The 22,944-nt window shown below is 30.4% G+C and overlaps 3 protein-coding genes across 3 annotated transcripts; all 3 read left to right on the forward strand.

The window, feature by feature from the left end:
- Nucleotides 1-1,184: 1,184 nt before the first annotated feature.
- Nucleotides 1,185-4,707, forward strand: LOC126676478 (protein COBRA-like). Its single transcript, XM_050370698.2, has 6 exons — nt 1,185-1,426; nt 2,101-2,180; nt 2,646-3,102; nt 3,294-3,453; nt 3,564-3,841; nt 4,163-4,707. The coding sequence occupies exons 1-6, from the start codon at nt 1,351-1,353 to the stop codon at nt 4,453-4,455; spliced, it is 1,344 nt and encodes a 447-aa protein (XP_050226655.1). The 5' UTR covers nt 1,185-1,350; the 3' UTR covers nt 4,456-4,707.
- A 1,061-nt stretch (nt 4,708-5,768) lies between these two features.
- Nucleotides 5,769-7,540, forward strand: LOC126679079 (uncharacterized; the record flags this gene model as incomplete). The annotated part of the gene is made up of 3 exons (XM_050374016.2): nt 5,769-5,965; nt 7,234-7,322; nt 7,399-7,540. Coding segments are annotated over exons 1-3 (255 nt in total), but the record flags the coding sequence as incomplete, so codon positions are not given.
- Nucleotides 7,541-9,140: 1,600 nt separating this feature from the next.
- Nucleotides 9,141-13,790, forward strand: LOC126676722 (PI-PLC X domain-containing protein At5g67130-like). Its single transcript, XM_050370988.2, has 8 exons — nt 9,141-9,415; nt 9,524-9,646; nt 10,686-10,823; nt 10,914-11,012; nt 12,299-12,602; nt 12,782-13,005; nt 13,212-13,298; nt 13,392-13,790. Exons 1-8 carry the CDS (start codon nt 9,326-9,328, stop codon nt 13,422-13,424), a joined length of 1,098 nt encoding a protein of 365 aa, XP_050226945.1. The 5' UTR covers nt 9,141-9,325; the 3' UTR covers nt 13,425-13,790.
- Nucleotides 13,791-22,944: the final 9,154 nt, after the last annotated feature.

Genomic DNA, 22,944 nt, shown 5'->3' on the forward strand with positions numbered 1-22,944 from the left:
AAAAATAAAACGCGGCGAATCAAACATAGGAGAAAACAAAGACATTCACATTCATCCATTAACATTCCATCAAAAATACGGAAGCTAAACTAACAAAGCTGTGACATATATATAAAGAACAACAAACAAACCAAAACATTTACAGTCAGCTTTCTTTCTGTGGAAAGTTTCCAAAAATGGAAGTTCATATCTGTCATTTCCTATTATCGCAAATAACAACTGTAAATGCAATCAAATTTTCAATAATATAATTTGGACTTTAATCATTTTTATTCATAAGTTTTCCTTATTTATCGTAGTGAAAGGTGAAAGCAATAGCAAATTTAATTGGTTTTTCTAATCTTTCTCTAAAAAACGCGTTTTTCTTTACAGTGTTTAATGTGTAAACTTTGAAAGAGGATCTAGGCGTGTCAATTTGTAACACGGGATCATTAAATTAAATTTATATTTTTTTGAATAATTAACTTAAAAACTCTTTATTTTTAGATCAAATTATTTTATAATTATATTTTTAAAACGCGTAAAATACAAATCAGATGTGAGTGATGTGAATTTTTTTTAATTCCTTAATTGTTGCGATAAAATTATCCTAAATCTATTTTTTGCAATAAAATATAAATTATCGAATAATCTGATTCAAAAATGAAGAGTGTTTGGATTAGTTGTTTTAAAAAAATTTAATTGGATTAAATAACCCCGTGTCACAAGTTCAAAGAGCGCGTTGACTCTTTGTTTTTTAAATTTTAAGCTATCATTTCTAAAACAAACCGCTTGAGAAATCGGCAATGACTATCAATTTACGGTTCAATTACTGATTAACCACTCAATAAAAACAGTTATGTGATAGATATATATTTTCTAAAAATAAAATTGTATTAACTTTTGTATACATATACCTTTTTTTCGAGAAAATGTGCTTACTATGAGTTTATTTGTGTGGCAGCGATTTATAATAAATGTGTTTATCATATATAACCATTGCGTCATGTCATATTTATAATAAATAACAAGTATTTATAATAGGAAATTTTTTTAATAAGTTTTTCTATTATTAAATTTTTTATATGAACAACACAGTATTAATTTATTGTACGAATAATATGACGTAGTAATATTTTTGTTGTATAATTTAACTTATAATAAGTGCAGAAACTGATTTTTATTTTGTTTGTTGGCTTTTCCTGGTCTGGTCATATGGAATTGTGAAACTGAAGTAGCTTTAAGCCAAGAAGCACCAGTCTTTATTATTAGTCTGTCTGAGTCACCCTCTCTCGAGAGCCCACCACCAAGAACACGAACACAAAATTGAAAGTAGAGAAAAGAAACAATCTTGCATGTCAAGATCAAGAAATGTACTTTCTCCTTAAACCCACTCTCTCCCAATTCCCCATTCTTTTTCTTCTTCTCACCACCTTCACTCTAACAGGTCACTTCTAACTCTTTCTTTTCTTTTACCATTTCATAAACCTGTCTTTTTTATACCATCTTAATCAGTTTTGTGGATTGTGATGATTAATTAGAGTGATCAATTTGGTTCTTGAATTTGATAAATCAGATAATGGGGTTCCTTTAAATGGTATCAAAACTTGTAAAGTTGTCTTCTTTTGGTCCTTTTTGGTGTTTAGATTAATGATTTTTTTTTTGAAAATTTGAGATTTTGTTCATTTGCTTTTCAAATGCTTTACAATCTAGCTTTTGGGATGCTAATTTTTGTGAAATTAGAGTTTTTGTTTGGTTCATGGCAATTTTGCATGAGTGCAATTAGGAAAAGACAATGTGGACATTTTAGTAATTTGCGCTTCTTCCTCTGATTATGATAACTTAATCAGAGAAAGAAAACAATGTAGAACCAAGGGGTTATAGCTGTTTTTTTTACAGGGTTTTGTTATTTTTATGTCCTGTGTTTAATTTTTGTCATCCGAGAGTTTATAGAAGATGATAATAAAATTGGAAGTAGAAAACTAAAATATTATGTAATTTTTGCTCTGTTCCATGTTCTAGTAATAATCACCTGATGTTAGTGCTTAACCTTCATCATTTGTAAATTCTATTATTGGTGCTATTCTTATAAAATTGGCTGCTTACTATTGTTTACAACAGAGGCATATGATTCTCTTGACCCTACTGGAAATATCACAGTCAAATGGGATATTATAAACTGGACGCCTGATGGCTATATTGTAAGTGTTTACTTAATTTTATATGTTCATAAAGTCTTAATATTTTGCACAATCACAAAGGTCAAATAGCAGACAGTTTTTGTTGTTGTTTACAACCACTATAACGCCTTTTAGTTCCCAAACAACAGCCTTATGTTTCATTTCTTATTTTATGCTTATATTCGAGCAGAAGAGAACTAATGAACGAAATTCCGAATCTTTTGTCGTAAAAAGTTGGTTGTTTCAGTAATGTTAATGGAGTTGCAAATACAGTTATCGTGCTCGTGTTTCTAATATCATTCTGCTTTCAATTTTTTCTTTCAACGGTGTTATTTGGGAACTAAAAGGTGTTATAGTGGTTGTAATTTATATGTTCATATCTACGGATTGTACTATCCACATTTTTATCGTACCATTTTCCTTAATGGTTGGAGTATCATATCCTGGTGGAATTTTGATTGTTTCATCTGAATTTTGAATAAATAGGCTGTTGTTACATTATACAACTTCCAGCAATATCGGCACATTCAAACGCCAGGGTGGACATTAGGATGGGCATGGCAAAAGAAAGAGGTAATATGGAACATGGTAGGAGGTCAAACAACAGAGCAGGGCGACTGTTCCAGATTCAAAGGGAACGTTCCACATTGCTGTAAGAAAATTCCAACAGTTGTGGATTTATTGCCCGGAACTCCTTACAATCAGCAAATTGCAAACTGCTGCAAAGGCGGTGTAATCAGTTCATGGGGACAAGATTCATCTAAAGCAGTTAGCGCATTCCAGCTTAGTGTAGGTGCAGCTGGAACCACAAACAAAACAGTCAGGTTGCCCGTAAACTTCACCTTGGAGGCACCGGGACCTGGTTATACATGTGGGCCAGGGAAAATTGTTAGACCTACTAAATTTTTCACTGCTGATAAAAGAAGAGTGACACAAGCTTTGAGTAAGTGATTCAATCATATAGTTACATGCATGTGATCCTTTTCCAAATAAACCACATCTCGTGTAAATTTTTTATCTCGTAATATGCTCCTCGGAGATCATTTTAAGAAACAATTTCCATTTAACCTCATCTATTGGTTTAAGGACCCTTTATTATGGAGATGTAAGTGATTTCTGATTATGTTATTGCAGTGACGTGGAATGTTACATGCACATATTCACAGTTCCTAGCTCAAAAGACCCCTACTTGCTGTGTTTCACTCTCATCATTCTACAATGACACAATAGTTCCCTGCCCGACATGTGCCTGTGGCTGTCAAAGCAACACTTCTCTGTCGGGAGGTTGTGTGGAGTAAGTTCATTTCACGGAAAAACTAATCTTCTTTCTTCTCGGTTTAGGATATGAACACAAACATAACAGTGTCTCGACTCACAATTTACTTATCATTTTGTACTTTGCAGTCCGGACAAACCACATTTAGCGTCAGTAGTTTCAAGTTCAGGGAAAATTATTCCCGCACCTCTTGTTCGATGCACACATCATATGTGTCCAATCAGAATTCACTGGCATGTTAAAGTTAACTACAAAGAATACTGGCGGGTTAAAATCACAGTTACAAATTTCAATTACATTATGAACTACTCGCAATGGAACATGGTTGTGCAACACCCCAACCTCAACAATTTGACTCAGATTTTCAGTTTCAACTACAAGTCATTGACTCCTTATGCAGATATAAGTAAGCGAGATCTTCACTTTTTCTCTCTTATTGCTTAAGCCTTTTATGTTATTTGAAGATTAAGAATAATGGTTTGAACAAATTCCATATCCTTCCATCATTGCTTTTTCTTTTTAATGTGAATAGTCATCAAATGCAATAATTTTTTGGTTTTAATAGCCAGTCACTATCGTTCAAGTATGTGTTGATGATGCGCTATAGTTTAGATGCATATCATAATATCTCCTAAAAGGCATAATTTGTTGTCGTTCGGAAATGGTTATAATAAAGATGATCCCTAGGAAAAATGTAAATTCTCATGATACTATGCTTTTCTAACAGATGATACAGCTATGCTATGGGGCATTCAGTACTACAATGATATGCTGATGCAAGCTGGCCGGTCTGGTAATGTTCAGTCGGAGCTGCTTTTCCAAAAGGATAAAACGAGTTTTACCTTCGAGAAAGGTTGGGCTTTCCCTAGGAGGATCTACTTCAATGGTGACAATTGCGTCATGCCACCTCCCGATGCCTATCCCTGGTTGCCAAATGCTGGATCTCGCCATCTTACATCGCCACTTGTTCTGATCATCGGTTCGCTCTCTGCATTGGCTTTCTTGAATCGATATCTGTAAGCTCACTTATGCGAGCTAAAAGCTGCCCCAATCTTCGAATTTTGACTGGCTCTCTTAACCCGGTATTAATCGGAAGTAAATTGGAAAGTTAGGTTTGTTCTTCCGATGGCATCCGGCATTTTAAGGTTCTCTATTATTTATTAGCCATGTAGTTTCTGTTTAATGAAATTTATGGATTATTTTGCTACCATTTTGTGGCTTGTAGCTGTTGTCAATGTACTTTCTCATCTTCATTGTAAATTTTTCTCAACACCATTAGAATGTAACAAAAACTAGTTGCAGTAAGAAAAAAAACTTTTTCATAAAACCATGGTTCAATTTTTCTTTAGGTCAGGTTTGGGGAGGTTGGAAGCTGATCAAAGGATCAAAATAAAAAGCTCAAAAATGAAGTATGCAAGTTATTGGATTTTATCGAACATCTGAACCAAATAAACCTTTATTTTATAGAGACACCATAAAATACTTGATATTGCAAAATTTGCTTAAAACTTTTTTCTTTTCACAATCTCACTACTGTTAACAAAATGAAATTATGTTTCCATGGTAAAGATGAACAAGAGAAACAATGTGAAGAAAGAGCTCAGGAATTTATGAGCAGGATTCGGCACTCGTCGCCATTGAAATAGCATGTCAAATTATGCCATTTCCATGCGGCATGATCCCAAATACGTTTTTCTGACCTAAATATGTGGAGACAGGGACATGAAATTTAAGGACTAAAATGTAAAGATAAATCATTTAAGGAGTATAAAAGTTCAAGAAGTCAACTGTAAGCACCGGATTTTTGGAGGCAGAATTACGAGGAGGATTGTTGACAACTAGTCTCCAATTTAATCTAAATTTCGAGTCAATTGAATATTTTCATAAAATTTTGTCTGTTAATTAATTTCTACTAACTTTTAATTTAAGAATGTTTTATAAACTTTTTGAAAACAAATTGGGTCCAACTTACTTTTAACTATTACTTTTTTTATCTTTTACACCTTATTTTTATCTTTTTCTTTTACTTTATAAGATTAGTAAAAAGAATTGAAACAAAATTCCTAATAAGTAGCTTAAGGAATTCACTATAATTTTGAATGAATTGATTTTTCTTCCATCCTAAAACCATCTTCTCATCAACTGGTTTTTCCACGACATTTTCTTTTGGTTTTGAAAAGTTCTAAAGGTAACAAAATAATCATAACATAGATTTTAATAAAAGCTATACGTATTCCACAGGTAAAAAATAAAATAAATAAATAAAACAAGAGGCTAAGGCCCCAGGTTTTGAACAAAGTCAAATTTATAAGTTAATTCAGCCCACTGAAATGTATATCCTTGAAGAATTTGTTCTTCTCCCGTAATATTATAATACATTACCCAGAAATTACATATAATACCAAATCTATATCAAATCGGTATAGCTTCCAAAACGTATTATTTCAAGTTCAGCTGTTCAAATCATACCAATATTGCTCATAGCCAAAAGCAACGAAACTTTCTAATGGCACGTTGGATCAAGCCTGAGGTAAGCAGTCATCATCCAGGATTTTCAGGTTCAAATACATTAAGGGTCACTTAACTTTCAAATTATTTAAAAAAGAATATTTTACTTCAGATTTTTGTTTCAAAAAGGTATTCCCGATCTAATTTTGTTGACGTGACCATATGAATTAGACTATTTAAAAAATATTTATCACGTCAACAATCGAGTTATACGCCATATAAATTAGTATCCATATTTAAATAAAAATTATAATTAGGTATTATTTGCCGATGTGAGAAATATTTTTAAATTAGATGGTCATATAAGCAAATTGAGATTGAAAAAACTTTTATGAAATAATAATTAAAGTTTGGTGACTTTCAGAAAATAAAATGAAATTCAGCATCCTTTTTAAAATAACATAAAAGTTCGTTTTTTCAATTACTATCTACATTTTTTTCAATTACTATCTACATAAATCTTCATTTTCAATAACTTTCATCAATGGGTTCTTTTAGCCTTTAATTAGATTTTGTTACCCCCAACTTATCTATGCAAACTATTAGGGTTTATTAACTCGTATAGTACCAAATTTAGCTTCTGTTTTTTTTTTTATTATGGAAACTTTAATTTGTATCAAAGTGGTTACATAGATTTTATTTACATTTTAGACAAGGGTCTTCCTTGGATAAATTCAAATTGATGCATGCTAATATAGCATATGCTAATTGCACAAATAAGAGCATCTCCACTACATGTTGTATTTTTTATGCTATTTTTAGCACAAAATAAGATAAAATGCTACATATAGCACATATTATTGAAATTCGCTCCATTGCAAAATGCTAAATTAAATGCTAAATTTATAATTTTATAAGTGATTATTATTATTGATGGCAAATCTGTAAATAATTTACATATAATAAAATTTGGCATATGCTAAACTTTCTAACAAATTTGGCACAAAATTTAGCATATGCTAAATTTAGCACATGAAATAAAAGTGCAATGGAGATGTATTTTTTATATTAAATGCTAAATTATAGCATTATGAGGTAATTTGGCACTAGAGTGGAGATACTGATATCTCTCTGTGTCACATCATAAAATACGTTTGTCTAAATTACATCATACGGAATGCAGATTAAATTTATAGTATCATTTTATCATGAATTAAAATTTTGGTATCAAATTGATACGAAGGGTAAAAATATAGTACCACACAGGCTAATTACCCCAAAATATTACCACTATCAAAACCTATTGATATGGTTCTACTTGATATGGTTCTACTTCTATGGCTGTATTAGGTCTACCCGTTAATGGCTGCCATGGCATTCGTAACAAGTTTGTGCACCTTCCAACTTACAAGGAATGTGTTTCTGAATCCTGATGTCAGGTTATTATTTAATCCAAGAATCCAATATAATTACCAACATGGAATTTTCTGATCAGAATTTTATGTAAATTGGCAGGGTCAACAAAGTTCATCGCCGCATGGCACTTCTGGAAAACGAAGACGAAGGAGAAAAATATGCAGAGCATGGCTTAAGGAAATTTCTTCGAACTCGCGAACCGGAAATCATGCCTGCCATCAGGCTAATAATCACCCACGGACCCTGACTTTAGGGGTACCTTACGCTAAACCCCCTGATAAAAAAAAACTGCCGTAAACCCCCTAAACTTTACCCAATAATTAGCTAAACCCCTTTTCGCATAAATTGACCAAAATACCCTTCAAATCTGTAAATAAAAACAAACAAACCAGACAGCTTCAATCTAACCACACTTAAAACCGATCCAATCAAATCAAACCAAACAATCTAATCAAACCTAAATTTATTTAAAAATTAAATAAATAATTATTTTTAATTTAAATAAAAAATAATAAAAAATTTATTTTTCAATCCGGTGAGCAGACCCACCGCGGTGGGTCTGCTCACCGGAAAGCAGACCCACCACGGTGGGTCTGCTATCTGCAGCAGACCCACCGGCGTGGGTCTGCTATCTGCAGCAGACCCACCGGCGTGGGTCTGCTGCAATGAGCAGACCCACCGCGGGTCTGCTCTTTGCAGCAGACCCGCGGTGGATCTGCTCTTTGCAGCAGATCCACCGGCGTCGGCGGGTCTGCTGCAAAGAGCAGACCCACCGCGGGTCTGCTCTCCGGTGAGCAGACCCACCACGGTGGGTTTAAAATTAATTTAAAAAAAAAATATTTTTTTTATTTAAATTAAAAATAATTATTTATTTATTTTTTAAAATTAAATGAGTTTTTATTTGAATAATTTTTTTTGCGGCAATGGACGGTGGTGGCCGGAAAAAACCGGCGGCGGCGGGTGGAAGTTTTCGGTTGGATGGTTTGATTTAGTTGAGTTGATTGGTGGTTTAAGTATGATTTGGATGGTTTATGTCTGATTTGATTAGATAATGACTTTAGATTTGGTTAGATTAGGTTGGTTTGGTTTTTGTTATTGACCTTAGGGGTATTTTAGGTATTTTTGAGAAAATAAAGAGCTTGGGGCGGTTTTTTGGGGCGGTTTTAGGGTAAAGGGGGTTTAGCTGATCATTAGGTAAAGTTTAGGGGGTTTACGGCAGTTTTTTTTTTATCAGGGGGTTTAGCGTAAGGTACCCCTAAAGTCAGGGTCCGTGGGTGATTATTAGCCCTGCCATCAACCATTTCTTCTCTCAGGATTAATTAAATTTTGATGGCGCTCAGAATATGGTGTTCCACAGTTTCTTGTTATGCACAGTTGCTAGTTTATATGTAATTCTTTTACTTTCCTAGATAATAAGTACAGGAAGATAATTTTTAGTTTGAGTTAACTTTTTTTTTTTTATCACCAGAAAGTTCAGGATATGAATCTTAATAAATTATAACTGTAATGAATCGAATTGTTTACAAAAACCTTATACTTTCTGATTTCGGTCAATGTTCAATAAATTAGAAAGTTATTCTAATTTAATTAGCGGACTCGAGTTCCAATTCATATAAAAGCGTTACAATTTAATGGGAAAAAAAATTACCTTTTATATATATGATCTTACTTGTCTCAAATCTAAACTAATCTATAGTATAATTCGATCGAATATCGGATAATTAATAAAAATAATGGTGATTTAAAACTTGTTTGAGAATACAAAGGGAGCTTGATGAACAATACAAAAGCTAAGGGCCAAAATTTACAAAAATAAATACATATTAACACACTTTCCTATGACTATGTATCCAATTCCTTCTGTCTTCAGATTTGTAAACTATTTAGTCCTTTCTCTTTTAATTGGATGACCAAACACTCTTCCCTCTTTGTTTTCTCAATATATTTTCTTGGAATTTCCTCTGTTTCCTCCGCCAAAAAAATAATTTCATAATTTCTCAAAGTCTAAATCAAAACTCTTCCTTTCATGGATACACATCAAAGCTTAATTTTAGTAATAGCTTCAATTATATTACTTGTTAGAGTCGTTGCAGCTTGCTCCAATGGAGATTGCAGGGTTCGTTTTTTGATTATTTAAATATCGAGAAATTTAAAATATGTGTTTTTACTAATTCTGGTTCGATAAGAGCAATGCTGACGTTTTTAAAGGTTAAATTTTGATTAGCTATTAGACGAGTGCTCGTCGGACCAAGATTGTGATGGTGGACTCTATTGCTTCTCATGTGTACAAGGATTTTCAGGTTGGAGATGTGTAAGATCAAGCATTTCTAACCAATTTCAGCTTCTGGTACTTCTCCTGCAACTTTCTAGCTAGTTTATGTTTTTGATGATGCATAATCATGTAAGAAATTTACATTTTTAGCCTATGAAGAAGAAGAAGAAGTGATCAATCAGGCAGTTACAATATTTAGTCCTAATGGAATGGTTAACCTTTTCATGACGTGGAAATAAATTTCATTGTGTCACCTATTACCTATATGACAATTGTCGTGTGCCTGTTTTTCAGATTCAGTTGTGCTTAAAGTTCTGGCCAAACCCATTCATCTTGAGTTCCTGTATTTTTGATATTTTATTTATTTGATCATTTTTAAGTTTTCATTTTATCTACTCTTTATATTTATTAGTATATTTTAAAGATAAAATATCTTAAAAAATACCTGCTCCTTTTCAATTATATTCAGACCTTGTGAAATCGTCAATTTGGTCCAAATTTTTATCTTTTATTTTTAATCGTATCCAATTTTATAAATTAAACTATTTTCTATTTAAAAAATCTTATAAATAATTTATTTAAATTCTTTTCCATTCAAAAAAATCAAAATGAATAGTTATTTTAGCTTTTTAGAGAGAAAAAGAGGTTAATTTAATACGTGTGGGTGCAATAAAAAATAAAAGGTGCAAATTTCAAATTGTAATTTTTGAATGGAAAAGAACGTGCACTATACTTGCACTACGTGAGACCGAACTTAAAGAATAGAAAAATAAAAATTTAAAAATATATAAATCTATTGAATAAAAAAAACTTAACCCATTAATCAAACTTAGTTTAACATTTTTCACGTGGTAAGAATAAGAGAAACCGAGCATACATATATAAATTTCGTCAAAAAAAAACTATAAAATCAAATACGTGAAGTATAGAGACTAATCAATACAATTATTTTAGAAAAGACTAGATAAATAAAACAGTTAAATTGATGAGCTGATTTGGTCTAAAAAAATTATATTTTTATATTTTCATTTGTTTTTATTTATATACATATATCAGCTGCTCAATAATTAATATAATATTTTTTTTGTTGCTTTTGTGTGTATGTTGATAATAGAATAACTCGATGCCATTCAACAAATATGCATTTTTGACGACACACAATGCGTATGCAATTGATGGATATCCATCTTATACCGGAGTTCCTCGAATCACTTTTACCAACCAGGAAGATAATGTCACTCAACAGCTAAACGTACGTATGCGTACTCTAAACTTTAAAACACCATTACTAGAAATTAAATCTTTAAAAATTCAATTGATTATTAAGTTGTTGATGGAACAGAATGGAGCAAGAGCATTGATGCTTGATACATATGATTTTCGTGGAGATGTATGGTTGTGCCATTCATTTAATCGACAATGTCATGATTATACTGCCTTTGTATGTATACTTCATCAACCCCTTCATTTTCTATTTATTAGCTTCATCAGAGGTTTGGGGTTCGATCCCACCTCTGGCAGCAGTGGCTGCTTTTAAAAAATGGATTTCTAATCTAGTACTAACACTATAATTAACTCCCGCTAACCCCCGTTAACCATATCTCGGATAAAAAAAAATTATGAAAAAAAAAAAGATTTACATCTAAATTTGAAAGTTTGAACATAATGTGGTTATGTACAACTAAAAAAATGGGATCCCCGGTGATATTTTTATTTTGGATCGGGTTTGGACAGGTTTGACTCAGGCCTAACCGGGTTTCCCTTTTTCACATACAAATATATCTATTTACGGGCTTGGGTATCCACCCAGTCCGTAAATACCAGTTCCTCTGCGGCAGGACTTGTACACTAGTTTTTAGTTTCAAACTCGGTCCGAACCTGAATTTAAATAAAGTATGATATTTTATGGACGGGTTTTGACTTTTAATTTTGTATAATTTCTCATGTAAGCCTAAAAAGATCCGGACTAATTCCGAAAAGTAAAATGTTAAAGGCTAAACTTGGATAATAAAAATAAAACAGACATAGATTTGGGCCTTACTTGAACTTACATAAAAATATAAAAGAAATTGTAGACTCGGTTCGAACCCGATCCATAAACAGATCTACGTACAAGTTAAAATTTGGCTGAGATCATCTATGTCTAATGTTTCCTATCTAGGCCTTATCTATAAATTAATATATTTAGACTAAGGTCGGAATTTGTTGAACCTATATTCATTTTTAATTTAAAGAAATTAAAGTAAAAATATGCAAGTAAAAGTATGGGCCTATACAGGCTTAGATTCGGTCCAGGCTTAAAAAATTATGTGTCCAAGCGAGCCGGGCAATAATGGCCCGAGAAGATACTCAGCCCACAATACCTCAGCTTGTTGGGCAATAGGGGCTAGCAAAAATGGATTAACGAACCAATAAAATCAGTTTAGTTTGGTTTGACTTTGTAAAGGGTTGAGTTTTCAATTTGATTTGGTTAAAAAAAAAACAGAAGTTCAATTAAGCTGTGGTACAAACTAAATCAAAAAAAAATCGAAATGAAAATTTAATTAAAATGATTAATTCGCTTCTAGATGAGTTTTTTTAATCTTATAATTTTGGTTTGTAAGAAAAATCAATAAATTGTTCTATTCAATTTAGGTTAGATTTTCTCACACAATTTTGATTCTTTACTTACAACACTGAATGATAAATGCACATAAATTGATGTTTAATTTATTTCTCCTTCTCTAGGGTCCTGCTATTGACACACTAAAAGAAGTTGAGGCATTCTTAACAGCAAATCCATCAGAAATTGTAACCATAATTTTAGAAGATTATGTAGAAGCTCCTAATGGACTGACCAAGTTATTTATTGATTCCGGATTGATGAAATTCTGGTTTCCAGTAACAAACATGCCCAAAAAAGGCCAAGATTGGCCACTAGTGAGTGACATGGTTAAAAATAATCAAAGACTACTAGTATTCACCTCAATTAAATCCAAAGAAGAATCTGAAGGCATTGCATATCAATGGAATTACATGGTTGAAAATCATTGTAAGCTCCCAAATTTCACCCCCAAACTAGTAATTTTTATATAAGCTATTCAATTGAAATTAGCTAAATCTTTTTTTGTTTGCCATAAAAAATAATAAACTCTCATCTAAATAAATGAAATTTGTTGTGTGTTATAAACTCGAACTCGATGACAAGATTTTGACGTATTTTTTTGGCAGATGGGGAAGACGGTATGAAGGCGGGAAGTTGTTCAAATAGAGGAGAGTCATCACCTCTTGATGATAAGAGCAAATCACTGGTGTTAGTAAATTATTTTGGATCAATTCCTTTGAGGGATCTCTCATGTCAGGATAATTCAGGGGATCTCATTAATATGCTGCATACTTGTTATGGTGCTTCTGCCAATAGATGGGCTAATTTTGTTGCTGTTGACTATTACAAGGTAAAACAATTTATGTTTTAGTTTCCTGCCCACTATTTAACATAAAATACATTAATTCAATGTCAAGACATCATTTAAATGCAAAAATATACTAAAATTGGGGATCCGATCAAGCCTAGTTGAGGTTGAGGGATTCAATTATAAAACTATAAAAGATCAGGGACCCAATTATAAGTTTTTCCAAATTAAAAAGTTACTTCTTGTAGAGGAGTGAAGGAGGAGGATCATTCCAAGCAGTGGACACACTGAATGGGAAGTTGTTGTGTGGGTGTGATGACATTCATGCATGCATGGTAAGCTCTAGAGTAGTAGTAGTTTGAAATTAGTTTCTAATTGGTTTCTTAGTCACCATATTTACTTATAATTGCTGAAATTTCTTGGTGCAGGCTGGATCAACTTCTAGAGCTTGTTCTTCATAATATAAGTAGTATGCATTCATACATTACATCTACAATAGCTTTGAGATTTTGTTCATTATAATAAAATTATCAATCATATATATGTAATGTACAAATTAATAAGGCCCGATTGATCAGAAAATCAACACGTTTTCGACTCTTTATAATTCTATGACTTTAAGATTTTACAATTTTAGTCCAATTTCAAACATTCGCACTGATTGGTGAGAGACCAACCAACTGCCTGAACTGCCCCAAAACATTGGGTCAAAATCAAATAGTAGGGCATGACTACTGAACATTGGCTTTGTCTAAATTTTCAATAATTGAGCTTTCCATTGTACTATCTATATATTGTACATATTTTCTTTAATCATATACCTCAAAAAATTCACTTTATTCTTTAGATAAAGAAAGATCTCTTAATACTTGGATTGGAACAAAGTTATTTTTATCATTTTAAAAGTGAATATGTTTATTTGGCAAATAAATATAAATTCATCAGAATGCTCTCCGAGGTTTCGAGTCTGACTCGAACCTCAATGTAAACTGCTGTTTCAGCTGAATTAACTGAAAGTCATACTTTTATCATCTTCTACAATGGAGGTATGTGCTATCACTATTGCGTCAGAACAAATAACAAAAAGAGGAAGATTAGTTTCTCTTGCAAACACGGGCTAAACAAGCTCTTTGGCTGAGGTAGCGATCCCCCGCAAAATTATTTATTTTCAAGATTACCTCTTCAAATTTTAGTTTTTTAAAAGAATATAGTTATTTTGTTTTAATTTTTATAAAATTAGCCCTTTATATTTTATTTTGTACAAATTAAACACTCCATAATAGAATTTTTTTCTTCCGGCCCTGCTTGCAAAGTTGTTGTCATCTATTATATTTTTATTTATTTTATAAGCGCATATTTATGATTTATTTTATAAGCGCATATTTATGTTTTAGAATAATTAAAATTTGCAATTTGAAAGAAAACTCGGTGCTATTTTGAGTATGGAGTCTTTGACATTACGTTTGAATAAAAAAATTGAGAAACAACTGAACTAATTGAGAAGAGAACAGTTTATAAAAAATTTAAAATATCTGTATGATTCCAAGTATGACCTAAAGCATCAAAATGGGACTTTACCTAGCTAGACAGGTTTTCCACAACGTGGGCAGCCGATAGAATAAATAGTTTAAAGTCTATGTCTAAGATCATCATACTAGCATAGATTTGGTTGTTGATGTAATTTGACTTAGAATACTAGTATTTTTTAATATTGAGAATGTTTATTATGTTATTTTTTAAGTGACGTCCGATATATACATTAATTTTTTTAACAATTTTACTTATAAACATGCTCATGTGAACAAAAAATATTTTTTCAGAATTCCAAAACAAGATAATTATATTTAAGAATGTAGTATAACAATAATAAATATTTTGAAATAAAAATTTTTTTTTGAAAGGCAATTAAGTAAGAATAGCCACTCAGGCCTAGTTCAATGGTTAGTCTAGTGGTTTATGGCCAATTTAACATTTAACCAGTGGCGGAGCTTGACTATAATTTTTTGGGGTGGAGGGAAGGGGCAAATTAAATATATACAAATTAAATGTTCAAGAATATAATTTAAACTCAAATAAATAAAATTATAAATATACAAATTAAAAGGATTTAGACATAAATTCTAACCTTTAATTTTTTTTAAAAGACAAATAAATATACAAACTTGATCGTTGGTATTGGTTCTGTATGTTAATTAGATGCAGTGTCAGTGAAAGATTTTTGATGAATTAAGCTTAGTGAGAATGGAAGGTTTAAATTGATTAGGTGTTTTATTAAGAGTAAAAGAGATAAATAAGTATTTGGTTACTTTTAAAAATTAAAAAGACAAAGTATTATTATTTAGTAATTTTTTGAAAATTTGGGGGGGTTATAACCCCTACATGCCTTCAAAAAGATCTGCCAGTGTATCTAACTACTAACAACTGACATAATTAGATTCTATCTACTGGGAAAGAAGAGCAAGACTACTAAGGCGGCAGGCGGCAGTGCTGTTTCGAATTTTCTGGGATTTATGAACTTTACGTCTAAATTTCTTACATTTTTATTAATTTTTTGTTTCGTCTAACGTATTTGTTTATAATTCTTTATCCATTTAAATTTTCAAAATAATTATAACTATTAGCTTTTAAATTTATCTATTTCTAATAAATAATTATAATTTAATTTATAAAATATTTATTAACTAATATGGTTATATAGTCGACCCTCTAATAATTAATTAACATACATGGTGGATTAAAAATTTATTAATTATAAGAATTATTAATTTATTGAATACTTTATAAGACATAATATCAAAAATGGTTCCTTGAAATTTGATTAATTATTAGAATTATTAATTTATTGAGTATTAATTATTAGAGGGTCGACTGTATTAATATTTATATTTATAACTTAAGATAAAATAGCACTTTCTTGTTAGCGACCTATATCGAAGAATTAATAGTTGTTTGTTTTCTTTTTACCATATTTCTCTATTTAATCACTGTCGTTATTTTCGGAGAACTAAAATTAATTTACCGTAAAAAAACTGAATCGGTGTTCGACATGTTTACAATTGAATCAGTTCAACTAATCAAATGAAAATCAAAAATCAATAAATAAAACACATTATAATCAGTGGATAAAAGATCATTTAATTTTACAATTTAATTAGTTCAATAAATCTTATTTTTGTGGTTTTGGGTTAGTAACATTGAACCATATTTCCAATTCTTTTCAAATTAATTTTGATTTTGGACCAAATTTGTTGAAATGATCGGATTCAAGTTGAGTCTTAAAACAATGCTTCTATGTCCATAGATTAGGAGGATGTATTAATTTTTCTATGTCCATAATTTAGGAGGATGTATTGAGTCAAAACCTATATATAGTTTACTCATCAACTTTGGAAGCTAATCAATGTCTTTCAAAGTTTGTTTACCCACAAAAAATGGTTAAGAGCATGTGAGTAGGTAGATTAGGAGGTATCTAACACATGATACCAATCTTAAAAGTAACAAATAAAAATATTAAATAAGGTTAATTATTATAATTATTAGTAGTAGATCTGCATATATGAAATCCTAATCCTACTTTCACTAAGAACATGCTAGAATGTTGCTTAATTTGTGGACTCCATGTTATTGGCCTAGATTATAAGACTTGATTATAGGTTTAATCATTGTTTATCCATCTCGAGATATGATTTTATACTATACTATAAATTATTATTATTTTCACCATGACCAATGACATTTTGGAGCCACCCTTCTATATGTTAAGCTCAGTGCAACTATCAAATATGAATCACATGTCCACTTTGTTTGTCCACATTGGTATTCAAGCCAACTTCCTATAAATTAAAAGAATGTTTTTACCAAAGTTTATATGATATTTTTTATTATTATTATAATAGAGGTCTTTCCTGTCATTTTTAAATTTACAATTATAATTTATTTAATTGTGATAAATAGATAAAATGATATTTATCAAAGAAAACAGAATCTAAAATTTTCAAATTAAATTACAATTACGATTATAAAAAGAAAAATTTTTCATGTAAATTTCACTATAATTTTTTTATGAAACGTGTGTGGCGCGAAAAATATTGCAATTCATTTATAATTGATGTCGAGTAGTATAACGCACGTGGCACGAAAAATATTTTTAATATATTGATAAATTTTTACAGTCTCCTCCCATCCTGCTAAATAATTAAAATATAAATTAGGTTTAGTTCGGAAGTGAGCTTTGCTTTATGCTTAAGCACATCTATTTTGGATATAGCATGTGATGTATGTTTGTTGTTACTTTCTATTTTTCTAATGTCGTAGTTCGAATGCCCCTAGTTTTGGGATACTAACAGAACTACTCTAAGAAATCATTTAATTTACAAAAATACATCTTAACAAAAAAAAATCAATTGTACCTAAAAATAAAATAAAAAAATCATAATTTAAATATTTGTTTTTACTAGAAAAAATACGTTTTTGATACATATTTGATGTATATTTGAGATATTATCAATGTATTTTTAATATAGTATGTATAAAGTAAAAATTTATTTTCTATTTTTATAAAAAATTTAGGTATGAAATATAATTGTTTTTTTTTTTTGAACGAAAATATAATTGTTTTTAGAACTACGCATTTTTATAAATTTTTCCGCCTTTTATTGTTTTTTCCTCTAGTTTTGTAATTGGGCTTGATTTGCTGGAGTTATATGGGCCGGTAGGACTTAATGGATTTCTATCATAGCTTCCATGTATAGATCAAAGGAGTACCTATTCAATCGGGAATCTCCCAACTTCAGTTGCCATCTTTTTTTTTTTTTTTTCAATTTAATGGAAAAAACACCCGAAAGAAATTGGGAGTACTAGTAATAATTAAAGAGCCTAGCTAGTTTGACTTTTGAAAGTAAAATACTCAACCTTTTCAGTGTAAAGATTGCATCATTGGAGCACTCATTGAGCACTATGTGGCTTCAAATATATTTAGCAGAAATAATAGATAATACAATTTTTTTTGGGTCAAAATAGATACTACATTTTACTTATTCTGTTTTTTTTCTTCTAAGTGAGTTTAAAATTTATACAAAATAAAATTTGTATGATGGAAGAACAGACCTGATGACGGAAGGGCGGCGATTTTTCGATAGACGGCGGCGGTTTTTCTGGTGGATGGCAGCAGGTTCGTATATCAGAGTAGTACGGTTGACGATGGTGGTCGAAAGTGATTTTTTATTTATTTTATTTTTTAATAAAATTTTAAAAGTCAATTTATTATTTAATTGAGACTTATTTGAATGTTTTTAAAAATTAAAAAATTGTCTGTATTTTTCAAAATAGAAAAGAATATGATACTGTCTTTTATTTAGTTGTTTTAAATTTTTTTCATCCTTAAAATAATTAAATTAACAAAAACTTTGGGTTATAATTGAAACACAAAAGGGAAAACTGGGCTAAGATTGGAGAAATTTTTACGACAAGGTATAATTGTAAAAGGGCTTAATTACTTAAAAACCACCCACCTTGAATTTTTTTTTCATTTATACCATGACCTAGGAAAATTTTCAATTGTACTCTATTTTCGATTTTTATGTTTCATCTCTACCCTAATGAGTTTAATTGACCTATTTTCTTTTGAAAAAGAGTTTAAATTAGTCTTTCATTTTTAACCTATGTTCTGATAAAACGTTAATGTTAATCATTTATGTATCTTGTTTTTAATATTTTCATCCTTAAATTATCAAAAATTTTAATTTTGGGGTACAAATGAAACATAAAAATTGAAAAGAGGGTATAATTGAAAATTTTCCTAGGTCATGTTATAAATGAAAAAAGTTATAAGGTGGGTAGTTTTTAAATAATTAGGCCTTGTAAAAGAGGCTAAAGGTGGGGGGTTTTGAATGATTAGGCCATAAATAAAGTGGACTACTAAACACCGCCACTAAACTACTAGCCACCACCCCTATTATTACCTAAATACCCTTAACCCTATTTCAAATTAAAAAAATCAAATCCTCTCAACTTATTCAAAACCCAACGAACGAATATAACAATTTGCAATAAAAATGTCGATATATACATACACACGCTCATATATTAGTAAATCATGATCTGATGATCATGTGTCCGTGTCCATTGACAAATTTATTACTCCCTCCGTCCCAAATTGATAGGCACTATTTGCATTTTTTTTGTCCCAAATTATAGGCAGTAATTTATTGGTTGAATGACTAATTGTCATATATACCCTCATTAATTATAGTTGAATGCATTGAAAATAACACAAAAGATGCTAAAAGACAAAACTGCTACTATAATAAATGAGGGTAAGTGTGGTATTTGTTTATAAATTTACTCATTTTATCTTGATAAGTACAATTTCTTAAGACTTGTGTTTGTCCTAAACTGCCTATCAATTTGGGATGGAGGGAGTAATTTATTTGCCTTGCATTATATACTCGAAGTGCGTTCAAATTTCATAATGCTAATTCTTACGCTGAATCCTATTCGACAAATAGGATATGGTAAAGTTGGTAACCCGATTTATTTGTTTATCTTTTATCAGAAATTTTGTCTTTAGCAATGGATGAGAAATAAAAAACCAATCAGTTATCAAACCAATTTAAAACAATTAAAATTTAATACATTAGTGTAAATAATAAATTGAGTTATCAAACACCCTTTAAAACAAAGGAGTGACGATTATCATTTGCTGCCTTTAACCATCAATTATCTTTTATTGTTTTCTTATTGTTTTTATGTTGTTCTTCTCTTGAATTATTTCATTTTATCTCTTTTTTCCTATCAAAATTCAATTTTTTTTTTCATCCCTAACTTTCTTTCTTTTTACATTTTTGATGCCGTCATCCGTTGTAATAAATATTAAAAAAGGTAAACGAACCCTCAAATAAAAACTTAAAGTTGATGCACGAAGAGGGATTGGGGGCTCACAAAGTGTCACGTACTTGTCAAATATGGTAAAAATCGTACCAAGGACGATTACGAAATGCCCACGAGGGGGTAACGTGCAATTGGGTCGATGATTTTCCACAACCCCACCACCATTTTCTCAATGCCCCATTGTGGCCAAGATCGCACCATTTCACATGGGTTTATTAACACAAGATTACCTAATGTGGGCTAACTTATATATAACACACTAAATTATTTATTCATCCTTTTTTATTCTTATTGCATTGACATTTCTTTTGCTATTGCTAAAGATATATCTATATGATCAATGAAACAAACAACAGCAAAGACAAGCACTTAAGCATCAAAACAAAATGTCATGGGGACCTTCACACATGGGGAGGTGCAAGTTTAGTTGCTTTGAGCTTCTTGTAGTGGAGCCAACTCAGTGTTTGTAGCTTAAGATTCTTTTTCATATATGTTTTTTTTCGATCATATCGGTTTGGATTGGGAGCTCATACTTGAGGTTATAGTTGCGCAAATGGTCCGAACCGAATCAAAATATTTATGGATTTTGATAAAAACCAAATTAAACTAGTTTGGTTTGATTGCTTTTTTAATTTGATTTGAATAATTGTAAATTTTTTTCAAATCAAACTGAATAATATTTTTAACAATTTATAATGTTAAACCAAATCAAATTAAGTGTTGGTTCAGTTCGATTATTCGGTTTTTAATCACATCAAGTAATGCATAATTAACCTTTTTTGATTTGTGTACTATCTAAGAAATACTTATTATAATTATGTCAATCTTTATTTATCTTTTTTGTTTCTGTTTCCTCAATATTTTTCTCTATAATTAGATTAGATAATGTTTATCTTGATCTATATATGTATTTATAATATGCTTTCTAGGAATCTGAGGTTCCCAAAAGGTGACACATTATCATCTTTAAAGATACTAATAAAAAAAATAGAAAGCTGGAAATTAATTCTTTATTTTGCTATACAATATTGATGACAGCTTGGTTCTGTATTTTAAAATGATATACAATTCCATATCATCAAATAAAAAAAAAGTAGTAGAATTAATATATGTTTTGATAAAAGAAATAGAAAATAAATGATATTTGCAAACTCTTTTCTTGATCTTATACGAGGAGATTCAAATGAGAAAAATTTTGATTTTATTTTATTATATTGAATAGTCACTGTTGAAATCAAAATTTCGGCATTTTGTCAACATTGACAGGCTTGTTTTATTTTCTTTGCGTTCTCAGTAATGTAGTTGGGGTGACAAGTTGAAGCACATGCAAAGGATTAGTTATTTTCCAGTTTTCTGGCTGTCAAATTTGTTATCATATGTTCTATGGCATTCGATTTATTTCAAAAAGGTAATGGATAGAATTATATGAACTGAGTGTTAGAAATCAAAATCAGGATCTAAAATTATGTAAATAGTGCCCGCAGCCCACTGCTAGTCTTATAGACAAGTAATAATCAAGGGTTTGCTAGCCAAAGCAAGGACCACACAAACAAAATAATATATGGTCTTGTCCTCTCAAAGCACTGATATATATAAATCATATAAAAATACAACAATTATTGTCAATTATGTTTGTAATCATAAAATAAAAAGAAGATAAGAAAAATAGGGCAAAAAGTTTGATAACTAGAAAATGAGACGGTTAAGACTATTAAAGATGGAAAAATAATATCAAAAGAGATAACAAAAAAATAAAAATAACTAATGACTAAGGAACAGAAGCGGCCGCCCGTCCTGTCTCCCCTTCAATTGCATCAATATCTATTTGTAATTATCCCCGTCTCATCTCTTTCGACTATTTAAATTGCCTAACTTTATACACCGCCATAAAAATATCTCATATTCAATGTTAAATTGAATATTATTTAAGAATCGATCTATATTGAATATATACTTATTCTTTATAAAAAAATATTACATTTAAAAAAATTGCTAAGATGTTAAAATGAATTATTATAGGTCCAAATGCATCAAAAATCACAAACTTTCGCGTGTTTTTGGTATTTAACGTGAATTTTTAATTTTGGCATATTTAACATGAACTTTCCAATTTTATAATTATGTATCACGTTTGCGTTTTTATATCCAAAACGGTGTCAATGTCATTATTACAAAATTTTGAAAGTTCATGTATTTGTACGCCAATATTGAAAGTTCATGTTAAAACCAAAAACACGCGAAAGTTTGTGATTTTTTGTGCAATTAAGCCATTATTATATTTTGGTTTAAATACAAATAAATTATAAAAGTATATCAATATTTTGAAATTTCATTTGATTTTTTAATTTTTGCATTTCAAGATATGAATTTCATTTTTTTAATAAATTATTTATTGAAAATCCGATCAATCAATATTTATGTGGAACACATAAACTTATAAACAGAAGGCGTGATAAGTTGGGTTTTGGCGCCCATATCGACACCAATTTTTTTTTTTTTGGATTCATATATCTACACCAATTGATTTAACATTTAAATTTTATATTGAAACTAGAAAAGACTATGTAGAGTTTATGATTTTGTTTACATTGAACGACTGTGTTTCTCACTAAATATAGTAAAAGCCATAGAAATGTTGGTATAAAGTATGTAATGGGCAAATGAAATGCGCATGCGTGCATGGATAAATGAATTGGGAGCAGTAGAAAGCAAAGAGACAATTAGCGGCAGTTTAGGATGAAATGGCAGTGAAATGTCATAAACTGGACACAAGTTTCAAATTTGACAAAATCAAGAGTTGATATATGCTCTGTTGGGTACCATGAAAACTCAGTGATGGATGAATGCACAACTTTATACGACAAATTAAAGTGTGTGCATGGCGAACCACACGTGAACTTCTGTTCTGCTATTCTAATCCTACTGCTACTCTGCACCAACTTATCAATTTTCATCTTCATCCTTTCACATTTTTAAATCCTAAATTTTTTACTTTTTTCTTCCTCTTTTTGTGATATCCTGACAGGAAATTGAAGTTTCTCCCATTTTATATTTTCTCATTTTCTGTATACATTTTATAGGTTTTATACTCAC

This window comes from Mercurialis annua, linkage group LG4 (assembly GCF_937616625.2).
Source record: "Mercurialis annua linkage group LG4, ddMerAnnu1.2, whole genome shotgun sequence".
In the NCBI taxonomy this organism is placed as follows: Eukaryota; Viridiplantae; Streptophyta; class Magnoliopsida; order Malpighiales; family Euphorbiaceae; genus Mercurialis; species Mercurialis annua.